Here is a 23,413-nt window from a genome sequence, read left to right on the forward strand (position 1 = left end):
TATCACTCTTCCATCTATTTAGCCATAATATCTATGTATCTCTCTATCCATCCATCTATGTATGTATGTATGTATGTATGTATCTATCATCTATGTATCTATCCATCTATCTATGTATGTATGTATCTGTCTATCATCTATCAATCTATCTATCCAACTGTCTATGTATGTATGTATCTGTCAATCTATCATCTATCTATGTATCTATCCCTCTATGTATGTATGTATGTATCTGTCTATCATCTATGTATCTATCCATCTATCTATGTATGTATGTATCTGTCTATCATCTATCTATCCATCTATCTATCTATGTATGTATCTGTCTATCATCTATCTATCCATCTATGTATGTATCTATCATCTATCTATGTATGTATCTATCATCTATCTATCCACCTATCTATGTATGTATCTATCATCTATCCATCTATCTATGTATGTATGTATCTGTCTATCTATCATCTATGTATCCATCTATGTATGTATGTATGTATCTATCATCTATCTATGTATCCATCTATGTATGTATGTATGTATATCTATCATCTATCTATGTATGTATCTATCTATCATCTATCCATGTATCTATCCATCTGTATGTATGTATGTATGTATCCATCTGTATGTATCTGTCTATCATCTATCTATCCATCTATGTATCTATCATTTGTCTATCATCTGTCAATCTATCCATCTATGTATCTATGTATTATCATTTGTCTATCATTCATCTGTCTATCCATCATTTATCAATCTACCATCTATGTATCTATCATCAATCATTAGATATATCATCTATCAATCTACCCATCTATCATCTATCTTTCTATCTATTCTACCTACCTATCATCTATCTATTGTATCTACCTACCTATCTCATCTATCATTTATCCCCCCTCTTATGTTGTCTATGTATCTATTATCCATCTGTGTATCCATTATCTACCTATCATCTATCTAGCTATCATCTATTATCTATCTATCCATCCATTCTGTTTATCTATGTATCCATCTATCTATCGTCTGTATAACTATCCATCTATTATCTATCTATCATCTATCTATCTATCTTCTATCCATCTACCCATCTTTCTATCTTTCCATCATCGATCCATTATCTATCTATCTATCTTCTATCCATCTGTCTATCTTTCCATCATCAGTCTGTTATCCATCTATCTATCCATTTATCCATCATCTATATATTCATCTATCATCTATCAATCTATCGTCTACCTATCATCCATCTATGTATGTATGTATCTATCTATCATCTATGTAGCTATCCATCTATGTATGTATGTATCTATCATCTATCTATCCATCTATGTATGTATGTATGTATCTGTCTATCATCTATGTATCCATCTATCTATGTATGTATGTATATGTCTGCCTATCTATCATCTACCTATGTATCTATCCATCTATCTATGTATGTATGTATCTGTCTATCTATCTGTCTATGTATGTATCTGTCTATCATCTGTCTATCTAGCCATCTATGTATGTATGTGTCTGTCTATCATCTATGTATCTATCTATCATCTATCTATCCATCTGTGTATATATGTATGTATCTGTCTATCATCTATCTATCCATCTATGTATGTATGTATGTATGTATCATCTATCTATCCACCTATGTGTGTATCTATCATCTATCCATATATCTATGTATGTATCTATCTATCATCTATCTATCCATCTATGTATGTATCTATCATCTATCTATCTATCCATCTATGTATGTATCTATCATCTATGTATCCATCTATCTAGGTATGTATGTATCTATCTATCATCTATGTATCCATCTATGTATGTATGTATCTATCATCTATGTATGTATGTGTCTGTCTATCATCTATCTATGTATCTATCCATCTGTATGTATGTATGTATGTGTCTATCATCTATCTATATATCTATCTATCCATCTATGTATCTATGTATCTATCATTTGTATGTCTATCATCTATCAATCTATCCATCTATGTATTTAGTATTATCATTTATCTATCATTCATCTGTCTATCATCTATCAATCTATCATCTATGTATCTATCATCTATCATCTATCATTAGATATATCATCTATCAATCTACCCATCTATCATCTATCTATCTATTCTATCTACCTATCATCTATCTATTTTATCTACCTACCTATCTCATCTATCATTTATCCCCCCTCTTATGTTGTCTATGTATCTATTATCCATCTGTGTATCCATTATCTACCGATCATCTATCTAGCTATCATCTGTTATCTATCTATCCATCCATTCTGTTTATCTATGTATCCATCTATCTATCGTCTGTATAACTATCCATCTATTATCTATCATCTATCTATCTATCTATCTATCTATCTAATCTATCTACTATCTATCTAATCTATCTACTCTCTATCTACCTATCTGTCTAATGTATCTACTATCTATCTATCTAATCTATCTACTATCTATCTACCTATCTAATCTATCTACTATCTATCTAATCTATCTACTCTCTATCTACCTATCTGTCTAATGTATCTACTATCTATCTATCTAATCTATCTACTATCTATCTACCTATCTAATCTATCTACTATCTATCTAATCTATCTACTATGTATCTAATCTATCTACTATCCATCTATCTATCTATCTACTATCTAATCTATCTACTATCTACCTATCTAATCTATCTACTATCTATCTAATCTATCTACTATCTATCTAATCTATCTACTATCTAATCTATCTACTATCTATCTATCTATCTATCTATCTACTATCTAATCTATCTACTATCTATCTAATCTATCTACTATCTATCTAATCTATCTTCTATCTATCTATCTATCTATCTATCTATCATCTATCTGTCTGTCTATCTATCTGTCTATCTATCTATCTATCCTATTAGTTCTGTCCCTCTAGCGATCTCTGAGTAATGCAATGGTGTTTTGTTTGTTTGTTTTTTTGTTTGTTTCCAGCAGGATAAACGGACCAAGACAAGGAGCCTGTGAAGAGGATAAGACATTGGATCCAGCATAAAATGGGACGTGTGTTTAAAATGCAAGCCCTGCAGAAATCAGAGACAGAAACACATCTGCCCTGTGCCCTGGGAAAAAATAGAAGCAGCTTCAAAGCTCATGGTTTTTTTAATGTTTTATTTTTAGTTTTTACAGAGATGAGTTCTCACTGTGTTGCCTAGGTTGGCCCTTGAACACCCGGACTCAATCAGTCCTCCGGCCTGAGCCTCCCAAAGTGCTGAGATTACCGGCATAAGCCGCCACGCCTTGATGGAGGCTGAGACTTTTTGGAATCCCTCCCTCTCTCCATGTCCTGCCAAGAACAGAAGTAAAGTTTTCCATCTTAAAACATGTGTGTGAGTCAATAGACCTGTGTTATCTTTTCACTCAAAGCTCAGCCAGTGAACAGACTGAGTCAGCTTCCAGGAAACATCCACGGCTGTAAGAGGGGGTGTCGGCTGCTCTCCATAGCCAAGTGGCTGCAAAAATAATCATACTGACCAAAAAAAAAAAAAAATCGACGCATTTTGCCTGCTTGCAACGTCTTCCTTTGCTGGGGGACGTCAGGGTTCTCGCATGTTGTCGAGGAAGGATATTGTCTCGGCTTCCTCTGACTCAAGCTCTCATTTTTGTTTACAAGGCAGTTTAGGGATCGTCCGTGCGTTACTGTGAAGATGCTACTCTGAGGTTTTTCACAGTTTTTTTTTTTCCCCGTGAGACACACCCAAGGCCCACGCTCAGCACTTGCGACCTGTACTCCTGCGGCCTGGATGCTTCTGTGTCAGCTTTGCTTTCTAGGGTTCAGCTTTGGAACAGTCTAGAGAAGCAGGAGGTTAATTTTCCTCCTTCTGTGGAAGTTCTGGGTCTCTTACTCATCCTCCAGTTCCCCCTGGAGGCTCTAGGGGAGGATCCTTCCTGCCTCTCCCAGCTCCTGGGGGCTCCAGGTGTCCCTGGGCTTATGGCCGCATCACTCCAGTCTCTGCCTCCGTCTCCACGTGTCCTCCTGCTCTGTGTCTGTGTCTCCTCTTCTGTCTCTTAGAAGGACACCTGTCATGGCATTTAGGGTGCTTAATAATCCAGCACAATCTCATCTTCATATCCTTAAGTAATGACATATGCAAAGTTCCTTATTACCAAATAAAATCTATAATAATTTCAGGTTCTGGGCTTTAAAACAAAGCATGTCTTTCTGGGGCAACTGTTTAGTGCACTCTGCAATTGTATCCAGTTCCCTCCAGAGACTCTAGGGGAGGATCCTTCCTGCCTCTCCCAGCTCCTGGGGACTCCAGGCATCCCTGGGCTTGGGGCAGCATCACTGCAGTCTCTGCCTCTGTCTTTATGTGGCCTCCTCCTTTGTGTCTGTGTCTCCTCTTCCGTCTCTCATAGGGACACTGGATTGAGCCCAATGTAAATGCAGGATGGCCTCGCCTTACTTAATTACATTTGGAAAGACCCGATTTTCAAACGTGGTCCCATCCTGATGTTCCAGGTGGACACGGGTTTGGGAATGATAATTCATTACTAAACCATCTCTGTTTTCCTGCCATAGTGATGACGGCAGGAGAGAGGCACCAATAGAGGGCCTCCCAACAGCAGCTTCAGCCTCCATCAGCGTCCCCAGTGCACAGAAAGGGAGGGGACGGGTATCCAAGGCCACCCACTGTGGAGACGCAGAGCCCCTGGGCAGACAGGCAGCTCTCCCACTCCCACCTCCAGAATGGTCTTTCTCGCCCAAGAGAGCCTGGAATCCAATTCCACATGATGTCCCAGCACCCCTGGAGAGTCAGAGCTCTTCTATGCGCTAAACCAGCTCAGGTGTTGGGGCTGGTGCAGGCACATCCGGTGTAGAAGAAGACAGACAAAGACCCAGCCTGCTCACCACCCACACAGCACAGAGGGGGCTCAGCGGCTGACACCCCTATAGGTTCCTGGGGTCCACACCTGCATCTGCTGCCTGGTCTCCAAACGGTCTCATGGGTCAGGCCAGTTGCCTGCTCCCTGGACTCCAGATGGACTTGCCATGGCTGAGGCTCCCCATGGGGTAAAAGGACGCGGAGAATGGGCAGGAGGTGGGGAACTCCCGAATCAAGCTGCACCCTTGGGTTGGGATGGGCTGGACCCCATCTCACGGAGCCTCCTTTCCACACCTGGGCCTCCCGTGGTCCTTGTCCTGAGTCTGGGAGGCCTGAGTGTGTTCCAGGGGCCTGATGGGACCTCCTTCTCTATCAGGGACTCACAGAAGCAGAATAGGGGTGGGGTCCCACCAAGCCAGGTCAGAACAAATGTGCCAAAAATCACCTTGGTCAGCAACAGGGTGGGGTGTGTGTTGGGGGGGAAGTGGGGACGGAGAGTAGCTGACTTGCAGGAGCCCCAGGCGCTCCCCTGAAAGAAGAATTCCAACCACAGCAACCACAGTGCCCCTGAGTGAAATAAACAGAAATTTCGGCGTGCACCAGGCTACGGAGACCAGAACCCCTGGAGGACAATGGAGAAGGCCAGAGCCACAACTAAGGGACGATGTCAGCAGGGAGAAGAGCTGGGAATGGGGCTCGCAGGTAGCCCAGGGAGGATATCCAGAAACCGAGTTGGGGAGGCGGTGGGGCTGGTTGAATATCCACCCTCGGGTGTGGACAGGTGTGAGAAGGAGTGTCTAAGGAGCTCGGGGGTGACAGCCCGGCTCTACTAAAAATATACAAAAATTAGCCGGGCGTGGTGGCACAAGCTGTCCCCTGACACAGAGAGGCAGAAGCACCCTCTACAGGATAACAAAGCACCCTGTGCGCTGCTGGGCTTTGCTTGTTTCTCTACCCTGAGTGAAGCCTGGAGACCCTTCCTCACCGGTGCCTCTGCAGTGCCTGGGAGGAATAAAGCCTGGAGACCCTTTCCCACCGGGCCTCTGCAGTGCCTGGGAGCAACGCAGCTGTTCTCCGTGAACCTCTGGCACCGTGGCCTCTCCGTGCGCCCCCGGCTCTCCAAGCTGCGCCCCCGGGACTCAGAACACACTCTCCTGCCTCTGGAGGCCAGGCCTGGGGGCTCCCTCCATCCCTTCAGGGTGCGCACCGGCCTCGGAGCGCACGGACGTGGTCCTGGCGGAGAAGAGGCTCTCGCGGCGCGTGTCCAGGGGGTCTCTGGGCACCCGGCGGCAGCCCAAATATTCCCGCAGGCGCAGCTGGAATTCCCGGGACGCAAAGTAATAAACAAACGGGTCCAGACAGTTGTTGAGGCAGCTGAGACACAGCGTGAGCTTGTACACGTGGTAGTAGCTCTTGCCGTAGAACAGGCGGCTCACGATGTGCGCCAGGAGCACGAAGTTGTTGGGGGCGAAGCAGGTGACGAAGGCCAGCAAGACCACCGCGGCCAGGCCCACCGCGCGCCTCCGCTGCTCCCGGCCGTGCGCCTCCTCCGTGCGCAACAACTTGAGGATGGTGGCCGTGTAACAAGCCACGGTGATCACGAACGGGATGAGGAACAGCAGGATGAAGATGGTGAAGAGGAACACGGCCCACATGGCCACGCTGGGGAGCATCGTCCACTTGAGGACGTCGAAGCAGGTGATGATACCCAGGGCGTGCACCGGGTAGGTGAGATCGGTGCGCGCCAGCGGGGACAGGGCGGTCAGGAGCAGCAGCCAGGTCCCTGCACACGCGGCCACCGCGTAACGACGGCGGCGCCAGCGCTTGGAGCTGAGCGGGTACAGGACCCCCAGGAAGCGCTCCACGCTGATACATGTCATGGTGAGGATGCTGGAATACATATTTGCGTAAAAGGCCACGGTCACCACGTTGCAAAGCAGCACCCCGAATACCCAGTGGTTGCGGTTGCAATGGTAGTAGATTTGGAAAGGCAACACGCTGGCCAGCATCAGGTCCGTGACGCTCAGGTTGATCATGAAGATGACCGACGGGGATTTGGGCCCGATGCGCCGGCACAAGACCCACAGAGAGAAGAGGTTGCCCGGGATGCTGACCGCCGCCACCAGCGAGTACACCACGGGCAGGGCCACCGCGATCGCCGGGTTCCGCAGCATCTGCAGCGTCGCGTTGTCCGGGCCGGTGCTGTTCGGGACCTGCATCCTGGAGGGGTCCTCGCCCGGGCTCTGCAAGGGAAGGGGGCACGGGTCAGGGGCGCAGGTAAAGAGGTGGCTGCCGGGAGGGCTCCTGAGCGCCGCTCCCTGGGGACCAAGGCGGGGGAAATGCTTTAGCAGGGCCTCCTGTCATCTCCATCCCTCCGTCCCTTAGTTCCTCCTTCCCTCTCCTCCTTCCTTCCCTCCCTCTCTGCTTCCTTTCTTCACCCTCTGTCATTCTTTTCTTTCCTGTCTTCTCCCCTTTCTTCTTCCTTCCTCCTCTCTCCTTCCTTCTCTTCTTCCCTCCCTCGTTCCCTTCCTTTCTTTTCTCCTCCCTCCCTTCTTCCCATCCTTCCTTCCCTCACTCCCTCCCTTCCTTCTCTTCTTTCTTCCTTCCTTCCCTTTCTTCCTTCCCTCCTTTCTTCCCTCCCTCCTTCCTTCTTGCCCTCCCTTCCTCCCTTTCTCCCTTCCTTCCTACCTTCCTTCTGTCTTTCCTTTCTCCTCTCTCCTTCCTTCCCTCCCTCCTTCCTTTCCTCCTTCCCTCCCATCCTTCCTTCTCTTCCCTCCCGCCCTCCTTCATTCCTTCCCTCCCTCCCTCTCTCTTTCCTCTCTTCCTCCCTTCCTTCCTTCTTTCCTCTTTCCCTCCCTCCCTCCTTCCCTCCCTCCCTCTGTCCTTTCCTTCCTTCCTTCCTGCCATCCTTCCTTCTCTTCCCTCCCTCCCTCCTTCGTTCCTTCCTTCCCTCCTTCTCTCTTTCCTCCCTTCCTCCCTTCCTTCCTCCCTCCCTCCTTTCCTCCCTTCTTTCCTTCCTTCCCTCCCTCCCCGCCCTCCCTCCCTCCCCTCCTTCCTTGGATCAGGGAGGTCATTGGAGACCTCGGCCCATGTCAGAGGCTGAGACTCTTAGATGATCCACGGTGGGGCTTGTGGCTCCCCTGGGCAGGTTGAATGCATTGTCATACGAACCTCAAGACTCACTCAGTGTCCCCCATGGATGGAAACCACAAAGCCACCGTCAGCCCCCAGGGTGGTCTTAATGGGAATTCTTGACACCCCAGCAGCCCAGGAACATTAGTCTGGGTATTAGTCCTTTCATCTCAGGGACATCCACCCACAAAGCGTCTATCAGCAGAAAACACACAATCCGAGTGCCAGGAGACCAACCCGCAGCCTCCAAAGTCTTTCCAGCTTTTAACACCCACGTCAACCCACGGCTCCTCCCTGCTCTTTCTTCCTCCAGAGGAGACCTGTGACTTCTTACCAACTGCTCTACAAACAGCTTCCTCAAGCTGGTTTTAAAATGGCCCAGAGTTTTCGTTTCAGTTTCAGGGAGAAGTTTTCTGCCCCACCGGTCCATGCGCAGGTGTGAAACCTACAGTTATGCACGAGTCAGCACCGCCCCCCATGGCCAGCTGGGCACCTCCAGCCACCTATGGCTTCAGGAGGAAAAGCAGACCCTTCCTTCTTTGGGTTCCGCTTGGTGTGGCCGTGGGGGACGTCTGGAAGGAGAGATGCTTTATCCATGAGCTGGTGATGAAAAAGTGTCTGTCAAAGGGACACTATTTTTATTTTGAGAACGTAAAGTGGACAGAGCTGGAAACAGGGGTGCCCTGGAATTGTTCTTTTGTTTGTTTGTTTTATAGAGATGGGGTCTTGCCTTGTTGCCCAGGCTGGAGGGCAGTAGTGCAAACGTAACTCACTGCAGCCTCCAACGCCTGGCCTCAAGCAATCCTCCTGCCTCAGCCTCCTGAGTAGTTGGGACTACAGGTGAGAGTACCTCCATGCCCAGCTAACATTTTTATTTTTTATAGATACAGAGTTTTGCTATGTTTCCCAGGCTGGTCTCAAACTCCTGGCCTCAAGCAATCCTCCTGCCTCAGCCTCCTGAGTAGCTGGGACTACAGGTGACAGTACCTCCATGCCCAGCTAACATTTTTATTTTTTATAGATACAGAGTTTTGCTATGTTTCCCAGGCTGGTCTCAAACTCCTGGACTCAAGCAATCCTCCTGAGGAGCTGGGACTGCAGGTGCATGCCACCCTGCCCAGCTAATATTTTTATTTTTTGTAGACATGGGGTTTGGCTATGTTGCCCAGGCTGGTCTCAAACTCCTGGCCTCAAGCAATCCTCCTGCCTCGGCCTCCCAAAGCATTGGGATTACAGGTGTGAGCAACACACCTGGGCTGGAATTTGTTGCTTTAACTCTCCACGTAGGCAGCAGTGCCTCGCACACATTTAAACACCACGTGCTGTTGAAAGTCCTATGATGGCGGCCTCACCCGACCACCCTCATGTCTGTACCTGTGTGGTCTGGGGATCCAGCAAGCAGCCTCTTGGCAGCCAGATCTGTTGCAATTTCGAGTCTGTCCCCCGTGGCCACCGGACAGCCCCCGGGGAAGACAGCCAGCCAGGACTGCTGAGGAACGTGCATGATTAATCAAGAAATTACCTCTAACTGACGCCAGCTGCCCTGACACAGGAGGCACCGGCTTGCGGTTTAGGCCCCGCCGAGGCTCAGGGGGCAGGATGGAAATTTTAGAAAATCAGCACAACGGTTGTTCTTGGCGGTATCTGGCCTGCAGAGGTGGCTGTCCAGAAATTTCTGGGCACTGAATTGTCTGAAGCAACGGACAGACCACAGGTGGGCGCTCAGGGGCTGTAGGTGGGACCCTCCTCTCCTCTCTCCTCTCTCCTCTCTCTCCTCTCTCCTCTCTCTCCTCTCTCTCCTCTCTCCTCTCCCCTCTCCCCTCTCCCCTCTCCCCTCTCCCCTCTCCCCTCTCCCCTCTCCCCTCTCCTTCCCTCTCTCCTCTCCCCTCCCCTTCCCTCTCTCCTCTCCCCTCCCCTCCCCTTCCCTCTCTCCTCTTCCCTCCCCTTCCCTCTCTCCTCTTCCCTCCCCTTCCCTCTCTCCTCTCCCCTCCCCTCCCCTTCCCTCTCTCCTCTTCTTCCCTCTCTCCTCTCTCCTCTCTCTCCTCTTTCCTCTCCCCTCTCCTTCCCTCTCTCCTCTCCTTCCCTCTCCCCTCCCCTTCCCTCTCTGCTCCCCTTCCCTCTCTGCTCTCCTTCCCTCTCTCCTCTCCTTCCCTCTCCCGTCTCCTTCCCTCTCCCCTCCCCTTCCCTCTCTGCTCCCCTTCCCTCTCTGCTCTCCTTCCGTCTCTCCTCTCCTTCCCTCTCTCCTCTCCTTCCCTCTCTCCTCTCCTTTCCTCTCCCCTCTCCCCTCTTTTCTTTTCGCAGTCTGTCATTCAGGCTGGAGTGCAATGGCGTGATCTCGGCTCACTGCAACCTCTGCCTCCCTGCTTCAAGTGATTCTCCTGCCCCAGCCTCCCGAGTAGCTGGGATTACAGGCATGCACCACCACGCCCGGCTGATTTTTTATTTTTTTGTAGCCCCAAAAAGAGTTTCACCGTGTTAACCAGGCTGGTCTTGAATTCCTGACCTCAGGTGATCCACCAGCCCCGGCCTCCTAAAGTGCTGGGATGACAGGCGTGAGCCACTGCACCTGGCCAGGTTGAACCCTTTTTCTTATGCTTTGCAGGAAAATGCACACCTGTCTGGCAGCAATGCATCCAGCAATGTTTCTCTCCTCTTGAGGGTCTGTGTGTATCTCCTCCAGCCCTCTCACTTATTTATTCTTAAAACAGCTTTGCCAGCCGGGCATGTTGGCTCACACCTGTAATCCCAGCACTTTGGAAGGCCGAGGTGGGCAGATCACAAGGTCAGGAGATCAAGACCATCCTGGCTAACACGGTGAAACCCCATCTCTACTAAAAAAACAAAAAAACAAAAAAATTAGCCAGGCGTGGTGGCATGGTGGCAAGTCCCAGCTACTCAGGAGGCTGAGGCAGGAGAATGGCCTGAACCTGGGAGGCGGAGCTTGCAGTGAGCCGAGATCGCACCACTGTACTCCATCCAGCCTGGGCAACAGAGCCAGAGTCTGTCTCAAAACAAAACAAAACCAACAAACAAAAAAACAGCTTTACCAAGACATGAGTTACATACCATAAGCTTTCACTCATTCATACAGTTCAATGGTTTTTAATATATTCACAGATGTGCAAACAACACCATAATGCAATTCCAGAACCATTTTTCTCCCTAAACAAAACTCAGGACCTGGCTGGGCATCATGGCTCACACCTGTAATTCCAGCACTTTGGGAGGCCGAGGCAGGTGGATCACCTGAGGTCAGGAGTTCGAGACCAGCCTGGCCAACATGGTGAAATCCTGTCGTTACTAAAATTAAAACAAACAAACAAACAAAAACAACTGGGCCAGGCGCGGTGACTCACGTCTGTAATCCCATCACTTTGGGAGGCCGAGGCAGGTGGATCACCTGAGGTCAGGAGTTCGAGACCAGCCTGCCCAACATGGTGAAACCCTGTCTCTACTAAAAATACAAAAAAAATTAACCGGGTGTTGTGGCACGTGCCTGTAATCCCAGCTACTCCAGAGGCTAAGGCAGGAGAATCGCTTGAACCTGGGTGGGGGGCAGAGGTTGCAGTGAGCCAAGATCACGCCATTGCACTCCAGCCTGGGCAACAAAAGCAAAACTCCATCTCAAAACAAAACAAAAACCCTTCAGAACCCCACAACTGTTAATCCTGTTCTTTCCTGTCCCCAGCCCCTGTGAACCTCAAATCTGCTTCCTGTCTCTGTGGATTTGCCTATTCTAGATATTTTATAAGAATAAAATTCTACAGTATGTGGTCTTTTGTGTCTAGCTTCTGTCACTGAGCCAGAGGTCTTCAAAGTTCATCCACGCTGCAGCCTGGGTCAGAGCTTGAGTCCTTTCAGTGGGTGCATAATAGTCCACTGTGTGGATAGACCACATTCTGTTTATTCATTCTCCTGTGGATGGACATTTTCGTTCTTTCTGATTTTTTTTTTTTTTTTTTTTTTTGAGATGGAGTCTTGCTCTGTTTCCCAGGCTGGAGTGTAGTGGTGCGATCTTGGCTCACTGCAACCTCCACCTCCTGGGTTCAAGCAATTCTCCTGCCTCAGCCTCCCGAGTAGCTGGGGCTACAGGAACCTGCCACCACGCCTGGCTAATTTTTTTGTAATTTTTTTTTTTTGAGAGGGAGTTTTGCTCTTTTTGCCCAGGCTGGAGTGCAATGGTGTGATCTCGGCTCTCGGCAACCTCCGCTTCCCCGGTTCAAGCAATTTTCCTGCCTCAGCCTCTGGAGTAGCTGGGACTACAGGCATGCACCACCGAACCCAGCTAATTTTTGTATTTTTAGTAGAGACGGGGTTTCACCATGTTGGCCAGGCTGGTTGCGAACTGCTGACCTCAGGTGATCCATCCGCCTCAGCCTCCCAAAGTGCTGGGACTACAGACGTGAGCCACCGCGCCCAGCCCATTTTTTTTTTTTTTGTAATTTTAGTAACGACGGGGTTTCATCATGTTGGCCAGGCTGGTCTCAAACTCCTGACCTCCCATGATCTGCCCGCCTCGGCCTCCCAAAGTGCTGGGATGACAGGTGTGAGCCACCATGCCTGGAGTGTTCCTGATTCTTGGCTATTGTGCATAAAGCTGCTCTCCCCTCTTTCCCAGCCCTGGGAACCCCTTTCTAAAGGGTTCAGATGCTGAGTGCAGTGATCACTACAGTCTTGTTCTGGGTGGACCTTACAGGGTTGGGATGAGAAATAGACAAAAGGCATCTCCTTGTGGGCAGCAGGGATTGCATGCCGGTGACAGACCCTTTTTTGCCAGCTATTGTGTTCTGGCTATAACCACCCCTCTTTCCTGAGTGCTGGGGGCTGTCCCAGCTGTTGAACACACAGGGGAGTGAGAGGACCCAGCCCTAAGGAAACACAAGCCAGCCCCGTGCTTGTCGTCTGTTCTCCTTTCTGTTTTCTGGGGGTGTTTGCACCACCCAGTTTGTGGTTCTTTTGATAGAGCTGCCTCAGGAGGCCCTCAACCCCAAAGACAGCAAATGGCACTCTGTTGGAGCTGTGGTGCTGGAAGACAAAACAGACGCTGGCTTCAATTACCTACTTTGATTACGTAGAAGGAAGTTGTCGTGGGCCACACCCTGGCTGATACTCTCGTTATTATGGCCATTTCTTACTTAGAAATAGGGTCTGCGTCTATGTCATTAGTGAAGTCAAAATGTGGTCATAATAGAGCAGGGAGAGGCCATAATAAAATTCACTGGTGTCCTTAGGAGAAAGAGAAATTTAGGCACAGACACAGAGAGAAGGCATGGGAAGATGAAGACAGAGACGAGAGTGGATGGATGGGTAGATGGGTGAATAAATGGATGGATGGGTGGGTGGATGGATGGGTAGATGCATAGATGGGTGGATGAATGGGTACATGGGTGGGTGGATGGATGGATGGGTGGATGAGTGGATGAGTGCACGGGTGGGCAGATGGGTGGGTGGATGGATGGGTGGGTGGGTGAGAGGGTGGGTGTGTGGATGAATGGTAGGTGGGTTTGTGAATGGGTGGGTAGGTGGGTGAGTGGGTGGATGGCTGGATCAGTGTTTAGATAGGATGTGTGGGTGGATGAATGGATGGGTTGATGGGTAGATGGATGGGAGGATGTATGGATGAATGCATGGATGGGTGGATGGGTGGGTGGGTGGGAGGGTGGATGTGTGGATGAATGGTGGGTGGGTGGGTGGATGTGTGGATGGATAGATCAGTGTTTAGGTGGATAGATGTGTGGGTGGATGAATTGATGGGTTGATGGGTAGATGGATGGGTGGATGTATAGATGAGTAGGTGGATGGGTGGGTGGATGGATGGGTGGCTAGATGGATGAGTGGGTGGATGGGTTGGTGGATGGATGATGAATGGATGTGGATGGGTAGATGGATGGGTGGGTGAGTGGATGAGTGCATGAGTGGACAGATGGGTGGGTGGATGGATGGGTGGGTGGGTGGGAGGGTGGATGCGTGGATGAATGGTAGGTGGGTTTGTGAATGGGTGAGTGGGTGGGTGGGTGGGTGGATGGGTGGATGGATGGATTAGTGTTTAGATAAGCAGAAGTGTGGGTGGATGAATTGATGGGTTGATGGGTAGATGGATGGGTGGATGGATGGATGGGTGGATGGATAGATGAGTAGGTAGATGGATAGATGAGTAGGTAGATGGGTGCGTGGATGGATGGCTGAATAGATGGATGACTGGGTGGATGGGGGGTTGGATGGATGATGAATGGATGGGGATGGGTAGATGGATGGGTGGGTGGATGAATGGTGGATGGGTTTCTGAATGGGTGAGTGGGTGGGTGGGTGGATGGGTGGGTGGATGGATCAGTGTTTAGATAGATGGATGTGTGGGTGGACGAATGGATGGGTTGGTGGGTAGATGGATGGGTGGATGTATGGATGAGTAGGTGGATGGATGGGTGGCTAGGTGGATGAGTGGGTGGATGGGTTGGTGGATGGATGATGAATGGATGTGGATGGGTAGATGGATGGGTGGGTGAGTGGATGAGTGCATGGGTGGGCGGATGGATGGGTGGGTGGGTGGGAGGGTGGATGCGTGGATGAATGGTAGGTGGGTTTGTGAATGGGTGAGTGGGTGAGTGGGTGGGTGGGTGGGTGGATGGGTGGATGGATGGATTAGTGTTTAGATAAGCAGAAGTGTGGGTGGGTGAATTGATGGGTTGATGGGTAGATGGATGGGTGGATGGATGGATGGGTGGATGGATAGATGAGTAGGTAGATGGATAGATGAGTAGGTAGATGGGTGCGTGGATGGATGGGTGAATAGATGGATGACTGGGTGGATGGGGGGTTGGATGGATGATGAATGGACGGAGATGGGTAGATGGATGGGTGGGTGGATGAATGGTGGATGGGTTTCTGAATGGGTGAGTGGGTGGGTGGGTGGATGGGTGGGTGGATGGATCAGTGTTTAGATAGATGGATGTGTGGGTGGATGAATGGATGGGTTGATGGGTAGATGGATTGGTGGATATATGGATGAGTAGGTGGATGGATGGATGCATGGATGGGTGGATGGATGGGTGGGTGGGTGGATGAATGGTAGGTGGGTTTGTGAATGGGTGGGTAGGTGGGTGAATGGGTGGATTGATGGATCAGTGTTTAGATAGGTGGATGTGTGGGTGGATGCATTGATGGTTGATGGGTAGATGGATGGGTGGATGTATAGATGAGTAGGTGGATGGGTGGGTGGATGGGAGGGTGGATAGATGGATGAGTGGGTGGATGGATGGATGCATGGATGAGTGGATGGATGGGTGGGTGGATGGGAGGGTGGATGGATGGATGAACTGTAGGTGGGTTTGTGAATGGGTGGGTAGGTGGGTGAATGGGTGGATCGATGGATCAGTGTTTAAATAGGTGGATGTGTGGGTGGATGAATTGATGGTTGATGGGTAGATGGATGGGTGGGTGGATGGATGGGTGGATAGATGGATGAGTGGGTGGATGGATGGATGCATGGATGTGTGGATGGATGGGTGGGTGGATGGGAGGGTGGATGGGTGGATGAATGGTAGGTAGGTTTGTGAATGGGTGGGTAGGTGGGTGAATGGGTGGATGTATGGATCAGTGTTTAGATAGGTGGATGTGTAGGTGGATGGGTTGATGGGTAGATGGATGGGTGGATGTCTGGGTGGGTGGATGTATAGATGAGTAGGTAGATGGGTGGGTGGATGGATGGGTGAATAGATGGATGAATGGGTGGATGGGTGGATGGATGGATGATGAATGGATGGGGATGGGTAGCTGGATGGGTGGGTGGATGAATGGTGGGTGGGTTTGTGAATGGGTGAGTGGGTGGGTGGGTGGATGGGTGGATGGATGGATCAGTGTTTAGATAGGTGGATGTGTGGGTGGATGGGTTGATGGGTAGATGGATGGGTGGATGTATGGATGGGTGGATGAATAGATGAGTAGGTGGATGGGTGGGTGGAGGGGAGGGTGGATGGGTGGGTGGATGAATGGTAGGCGGGTTTGTGAATGGGTGGGTAGGTGGTGAATGGGTGGATGGATGGATCAGTGTTTAGATAGGTGGATGTGTGGGTGGATGGGTTGATGGGTAGATGGATGGGTGGATGGATGGGTGAATGAATAGATGAGTAGGTGGATGGGTGGGTGGATGGATGGGTGAATAGATGGATGAGTGGGAGGATGGGTGAGTGGATGGAGGATGAATGGATGAGGATGGGTAGATGGATGGGTGGATGGATAGATGGGTGGATGGATAGATGAATAGGTGTATGGGTGTGTGGATGGATGGATGGATGGATGGATAAGTGGGTGGGTGGATGGATGGATCAGTGTTTAGGTGGTTGGACGTGTGGGTGGATGGATGGGTGGATAGAAGGGTGAGTGGGAGGATGGGTGAATGGATGTATGATGAATGGATGAGGATGGGTAGATGGATGGGTGAATGGATGTATGATGAATGGATGAGGATGGGTAGATGGATAGATGGGTGGATGGATAGACGAATAGGTGTATGCATGTGTGGATGGATGGATAAGTGGGTGGGTGGGTGGGCGGATGGATGGATCAGTGTTTAGGTGGCTGGATGTGTGGGTGGATGAATGGATGGGTTGATGGGTAGATGGATGGGCAGATGTATGGATGGGTGGATGGATGGATAAGTGGGTGGATGGGTAGGTGGATGGATGGGTGGATGGATGGATGAGTGGGTAGATGGGTGGGTGGGTAGATGGGTGGATGGATGAATAGATGATGCATGGATGGATGCTTCTATCCACCATGAAATGCCAATTGTTTCCAGAAAATCACCAGAAGCTGCAGCAAAGCTTGGAACAGATTTTCCCTCAGAGCTCTAATGAGGAACCAACCCTGCGAATACCTTCATCTCAGACTTCTGGTCTCCAGGATGGGGAGAGAATGCATTGCTCTTATTTAAGCCACCACATCAGTGGTAATTAGTTATGGCAGCTGTCGCAAACCAATATACTGAGAAAAGAGAGGAAAAGTTTTAACCAACAGACTTCAAAGAAATTAGAGAAAGCGTCATCATACCAAATAAAAGAGAGGAAGAACCTTAAAAGAAAGATAAAGCATGAAAAGCACAAGATTATAGGATAAGAGAAAGAAATGAGGAACAAGCCAATGGGCCTCAGAAACTCAATGGAAGACAAGGATCTCAAGACTTGAAGATATAAAGATGGCACTGCAAAGCAATAACAACAACAACATGTATTCATGCAGTCCCCGTTTCTTTGGTTGACTTACTGTTGAGAAATGTCCAACACTAGCAGAGTGGAGCATATAGGTTATGATGTGATTTGCCAAAGCCCAGGAGGAATGGCTGCATAGGACCCTCTCCTCACCTGCCATGGTTGCATTGAACCACTAGGGTAGGGAAGGAAGCAAGGCTCAGAGCTCCCTGCTCAAGCATCTCCCTGCAGGGGCCAAGACATCTTCTTGACCTTTGACATGTGGATCTACGGCACAGGGGCTGTCCAGAGCTCTCCATGACCCAGGCATCAGACCCCTTCCAGCTCCAGGAGGGAGGAGGTACAGGTATACACCTGGTGCTGACCTACAAGGGTCACAGGAAGAATCCAGCTTTGGGACACCTCCTATGACCAAGTTGTTCCGGATTTTACAATGTGGCCTCAGGGTCACTGTTAGTGCACCCAGACCTGTTTGAGCAAGAGTCCTTGATATCGATTTAGAAATATAATGGGTCGGCTGGGCGCGGTGGCTCATGCCTGTAATCCCAGCACTTTGGGAGGCTGAGGTGGGCAGATCACGAGGTCAGGAGATGGAGACCATCCTGGCTAACACGGTGAAACCCCTTCTCTACTAAAAATACAAAAAAGAAAAAAAAAATTAGCCGGGCGTGGTGGCGGGTGCCTGTAGTCCCAGCTACTCGGGAGGCTGAGGCAGGAGAATGGCATGAACCCGGGAGGCAGAGCTTGCAGTAAGCCTAGATGGCACCACTGCACTCCAGCCTGGGTGACAAAGCGAGACTCTGTCTCAAAAAGAAAAAAAAAAAAGAAATATAATGGGTCATGTAGACGTTTGAGAGGTAGCCAAGGGTGGCTGATGCGAGGTCTAGAAGAACAAGGGTCACCTAGAAGGCTTCCCCCACCCTCAAGAATAGTTGGAAATGTAGGAAACATCCCCGGTTGTCACAACTTAAGGAAGGATGCTACTGGGATCTGGTGGGTGGAGCCCAGGGATGGCGCTCAACACCCTACCATGCACAGGAGGGTCCCCACCACAGAGAAGCATCCAGCCTCAAATATCTACAGTGCTGAGGTTGACAACCTGGCATGAGCATAAGAAATTCACCATCAGCCTGGAGCAGTGGCTCACACCTGTAATCTCAGACCTTTGGGAGGCCGAGGGGGGTGGATCACCTGAGGTCAGGAGTTTGAGACCAGCTTGGCCAACACAGTGAAGCCCCGTGTCTACTCAAAATACAAAAACTAGCCAGGTGTGGTGGCGGGTGCCTCTAATCCCAGCTACTTGGGAGGCTGAAGCAGGAGAAGCACTTGAACCTGGGAGGCGGAGGTTGCAGTGAGCTGAGATTGTGCCGCTGCACCCCAGCCTGGGCGACAGAGCAAGACTGCATCTCAAAAAAAAAAAAAAAAAAAAAAAAAGAAGAAGAAGAAGAAGAAGAAATTCACCATCTGTGTATCCATGAATCCCTTTGTTGATCTAACGCCTGTCATCCATCCATCATCTATCTTCTATCTATATCAATCATCTATCAATCAGACAATCACCTTGCAACCCTTGATCTATCATCTATATCAATTATCTATCAATCGATCATCTATCTACCTATCAATCTTCTCTCTATCAATTACTTATCTATCTAGCAATCATATCTATCAATTATGAATCAATCATTTTTCTATGGATCTGTCATCTATTCATATCAATTACCTACCAATCAGTTATCTATTAATTACATCTATCATCTGTGAATCAGTTATCTAACAATCACATATACGTGTTCATCAATCATCTATCAATTATTTATCTATGCATCAATTATTTATCCATTCAATAGTTTGCAAATGTGAATGATTCAGGTATCATAATTGGGAAGATGCGTCTGGCATCTGGTGGGTAGATCCCAGGGACACTGCTCAACACCCTACAGTACACAGGATGGCCCCACCACAGAGGATCATCTGGGCTGAAATGTCAGCAGTGCTAAGGCTGAGAAACCTGCCCTCAAGCAACTGTGTAACAAGAGCAGCCTTCAACAAACACACAGAGCTCAGGAGTACTTTCCAAAGAATGTCTGCAAGAGGCTTTCGGGGAGAGGAAAGACCCCAGGCAGATGTTCCTAGCAAGAAGCTGGTGTCGTGGAAAGGGACAGTGGTCTCGTCATGGTTAGTGACCAGCTGTGGATGAAGAGCAATTCCTTAAAATGCCTGCACGTGCCCCTCATTGCCTTGCCATCACGGACCTCCCACCCCATCACAGAGGAGGAGACCTGGTCTTCAGGAAGACAGATGGAACATGAGCTAAAGCATCTCTTGGGCCCCTGAGCTGGGGAGGGGTCAGACGTCAGATCTGTGGCCAGAAGCAATGACAAAGAGAAGTTCTTGACTCATGTGGAACCTTCCATTGGTATCTCCTGTTTCCAATCCTAAGCATTTCTCTGTATGATGGACACCAATGCTTTTAAAATGAAAAATGGTGCTGGCAGGCGTGTGTGTGTGTGTACAGCAGGGAAGCAGAAATTATGACCAACATATCTTTTGCAAACAGGGATCATATAAACTAGAGAGATTGCAGAAGGCAGACTGTAGATAAGAGATTGCAGAGAGGTTGTAGGGTGACAGACAGGTCCTTTTGGGAGGGAGGAAGTAGGAAGAGAGTTGGTGGTTTTCAGTATGGGAAGCTGAAGTGGCACAGGTATCTTTTATTTATTTATTTATTTTTTGAGACAGAGTCTCGCTCTGTTGTCCAGGCTGGAGTGAAGTGGCACGATCTCGGCTCACTGCAACCTCCACCTCCCGGGTTCAAGCGATTCTCTTGTCTCAGCCTCCTGAGTATCTGGGACTACAGGCGCCTGCCACCATGCTCGGCTAATTTTTTGTATTTTTAGTAAAGATGGGGGTTTCAGCATGTTGGCCAGGCTGGTCTCGAACTCCTGACCTTATGTTCCACCCACCTCGGCCTCCCAAAGTGCTGGGATTGCAGGTGTGAGCCACTGCACCCGGCACAGGTATGTTTTTATGTGAACATAGATAGCAGGGGCTGGGAAAACAGAGAGGCTAGGTGGTGGGCTCATGGTGCAAAGACTATCATGGAACATACCAGAAGCCTCCTGCCCCCTGCTGTCTGCCTTTCTGGTGGTCCCTCCCCACTGAACTCCAACTTATCCTAATAAAACCAGGGTTGATACCACCACTTCCAGGTTCCCACATTCCAAGTCCCCTCAGCCACAGAAGCAGATGCAACCTCTTCTGAACTTCCAGACACCATTGAGTTTTCAACTTTGGTTGAATTTTTAGACCTTCCAATTACAGAACACACACACACACTTGTTATGAGTAAAAGAATAAAGAGAAATAGAGAGCTCTGTATTCGTGTTTGTCTTTGTATCTTTCCCCTCCAGGTCCCACTTCCCTTCAGAAGTAACCTCTGGGAGTTTGTTTGCTCTGGAGCCTCCTTTCAGACACAGGTAAGTTTTATTTTGCATAGTAGGACATACACCAGTGACCACCTTTGTGAATGTCTTGTGGTGTCTCTAATCATATGCCCCACAGTGAGGGGATTTGGATGGCTCAACTCTGCTTCAGCCTGTGTGCTTACACACACTCCTCTGTAAGTATTTTTGTGCATACCTGTGAGAACATTTTCTAGGATCAATTTCTAGGAGAAGATCTGCTGATTTGAAGGGTGTGCATATTTTTAATGGAATGCCTGTATTAGAAAGGAAGTAAGATCTAAAATCAATAATTTAAGTTTCCACCTCAAGAAACTAGAAAAAGAAGAGCAAATTAAATCTAATAGAAGAAGAAAGAAAGAAATCATAAATATTAGATTAGAGGAGAAATCAGTGGATTTGAAAATAGGAAATCCATAGAGGACAGAAATCAGTGCAATTGAAAACAGCAAGTCAATAGACAAAAATCAAAACCATAGGCTTGTTCTTTGAAATAACAATCAATGAGAGTAATAAGCTTCTAGCCAGGCTAACAGCAACAACAACAAAGAATGAGGACACAAGTTACTAATACTGTAAATGAAAGAGGAGACATCACTACAGATCCCATGGACATTAAAAAGATAATAAAGAAATATTATAAACAATTCTGTGCCCATAAAATTGATCACCTTGATGAAAAGAACAAAAGGATAAAATCTGACAACTCACACAAGAAGAAACAGCCAATCTGAGTGAGCCTATATCTCTTAAAGAAATTGAATCGATAATTTAATAACCTTCCCAAACAAAAGGCTCCAGGCCCAGATGGGTTTACTGATGAATTTTCCCCAACATTTAAGGAAGAAATTATATTGATTCTCTACAATTCCTTCCAGAAGATAGAAACACAGGGAATATCACCAAATATCCACCCAATAAATTTCACCAATATGTGCTTACAGCTAATAGACAAGGGCAACACTCATTCTCATACCCTCATCAACAAGGGTGACAGCAACTAGCCTGAAGGGTGAGAGGTTTCAACTCATATTTTCATCACAGCAACAGAGGTTGACATGTTTCTTTCTTTTCTTTCTTTTTTTTTTTTTTATTGGCTGAGTCAGAGTTTCCCTCTGTCTCCTGAGCTGGACTGCAGTGGCACGACCTTGGCTCACTGCAGCTTGCGCTTCCCGGGTTTTTTTTTTTTTGAGACAGGGCCTTGCTCTGTCAACCAAGCTGCGGGCAGTGGTGCAATGACCGCTCACTGCAGCCTCGAACTCCTGGCCTCAAGAGATCCTTCTGTCTCAGCCTCCTGTGTAGCTGGGACATGGATGAATCTGGAAGCCATCATTCTCAGAAACTAACAGAGGAACAGAAAACCAAACACTGCATGTTGTCACTCATAAGTGGGAGTTGAACAATGAGAACACATGGACACAGGGAGGGGAACGTCACACACCAGGGCCTGTCGGGGGGTTGGGGGATAGGGGAGGGAGAACATTAGGACAAATACCTAATGTAGATGACGGGTTGATGGGTGCAGCAAACCACCATGGCACGTGTATACCTATGTAACAAACCTGCATGTTCTGCACATGTACCCCAGAACTTAAAGTAAAATAAAAAGAAAATAAAAGAACTTTTTTTAAAACAAAGAACCAGTATGCAAAATGTGCCAAAAAAACTCTTAAGATTCAACCACTGGAAAAAAAAAAAAACCCATTTAAACATGGGTCACCTCACCAGAGATGCTTTGCAGGTGGCAAATTCACCTACAAAAAATCACTCCATGTCGTAGCTCATCAGGGAATTGCAAATTAATACCGCCGAGACATGCCAGCCGACAGGTCTCGGGGTGACTAAAATCTAGAGATACCAACAGATGAAGTACCGGAACTCTCATTGAATGCTGGTCACAAGAAGACGGTCCCTGCACCCTCTGACCTTTAGGTCACTCTGCAGCATGCAATACATTTTTTTTTTCTTGAGACTGAGTCTTGCTCTGTGGTCCAGGCTGGAGTGCAATGGCACAACGTCGGCTCCCTGCAACCTCCGCCTCCCGGGTTCAAGCCATTCTCCTGCCTCAGCCTCCAGAGTAGCTGACAGGCACCTGCCACCACGCCTGGCTAAGTTTTGTGTTTTTTAGCAGAGATGGGATTTCACTATGTTAGCCGGGCTGGTCTTGAACTCCCGACCTCAGGTGATCCACCTGCCTCGACCTCCCAAAGTGCTGGGATTACAGGCGTGAGCCACCGTGCCTGGCCAGGTAGTCACATTTTCTTCAAGCTTTGGGTTTAAGGGATCCCAGCTTTGGGCTTAAGGGATCCCAGCTTTGGGTTTAAGGAGCCCAGCTTTGGGTTTAGGAGAGTCCAGCTTTGGGATTAGGAGAGTCCAGCTTTGGGTTTAGTGGAGCTCAGCTTTCAACCCTCGCACCCTCAAAGTTCCCCATCTTTGTAGACTCAGTGACCCCTGTTTCTGCGATAACACCTGCCTCTGAACGAACTCTGTGTTCTACTGACTTCAAAGTGACCCACCAGCCCCAGTGAACTGGCAGCTGGCAGGCGTCAGGGGATAGAGGACCTGCTGGCGTCGGCCTCAGATCACAAGGCAAGAATCCTCCTAGCTAAGCACAAAAACGCGTAGGAAATGCTCTGAGCTCTGTCGCTGTGTGTTGATTTTCCTGTATTGCATCACCCAACCAAGCAGACCGTTTGCCCAGCGAGATTTGCATGCTGTCCTCCGCAGACGCCC

At 48.4% G+C, this 23,413-nt stretch overlaps 1 protein-coding gene across 1 annotated transcript in view; it reads right to left on the bottom strand.

Moving 5' to 3' along the window:
* Positions 1-3,137: 3,137 nt before the first annotated feature.
* The window catches only part of LOC129530052 (P2Y purinoceptor 8), a 31,875-nt gene continuing 11,599 nt past the window's right edge, over positions 3,138-23,413 (bottom strand). Inside the window, exon 2 of the mRNA XM_055376327.2 lies at positions 3,138-7,124. Coding sequence (XP_055232302.1) covers positions 6,021-7,100 — 1,080 coding nt within the window. The 5' untranslated portion in view covers positions 7,101-7,124 and the 3' untranslated portion in view covers positions 3,138-6,020. The remainder of the gene's footprint in view (positions 7,125-23,413) is intronic.

The sequence above is a fragment of the Gorilla gorilla genome, chromosome X (assembly GCF_029281585.2).
Source record: "Gorilla gorilla gorilla isolate KB3781 chromosome X, NHGRI_mGorGor1-v2.1_pri, whole genome shotgun sequence".
Taxonomy (NCBI): Eukaryota; Metazoa; Chordata; class Mammalia; order Primates; family Hominidae; genus Gorilla; species Gorilla gorilla.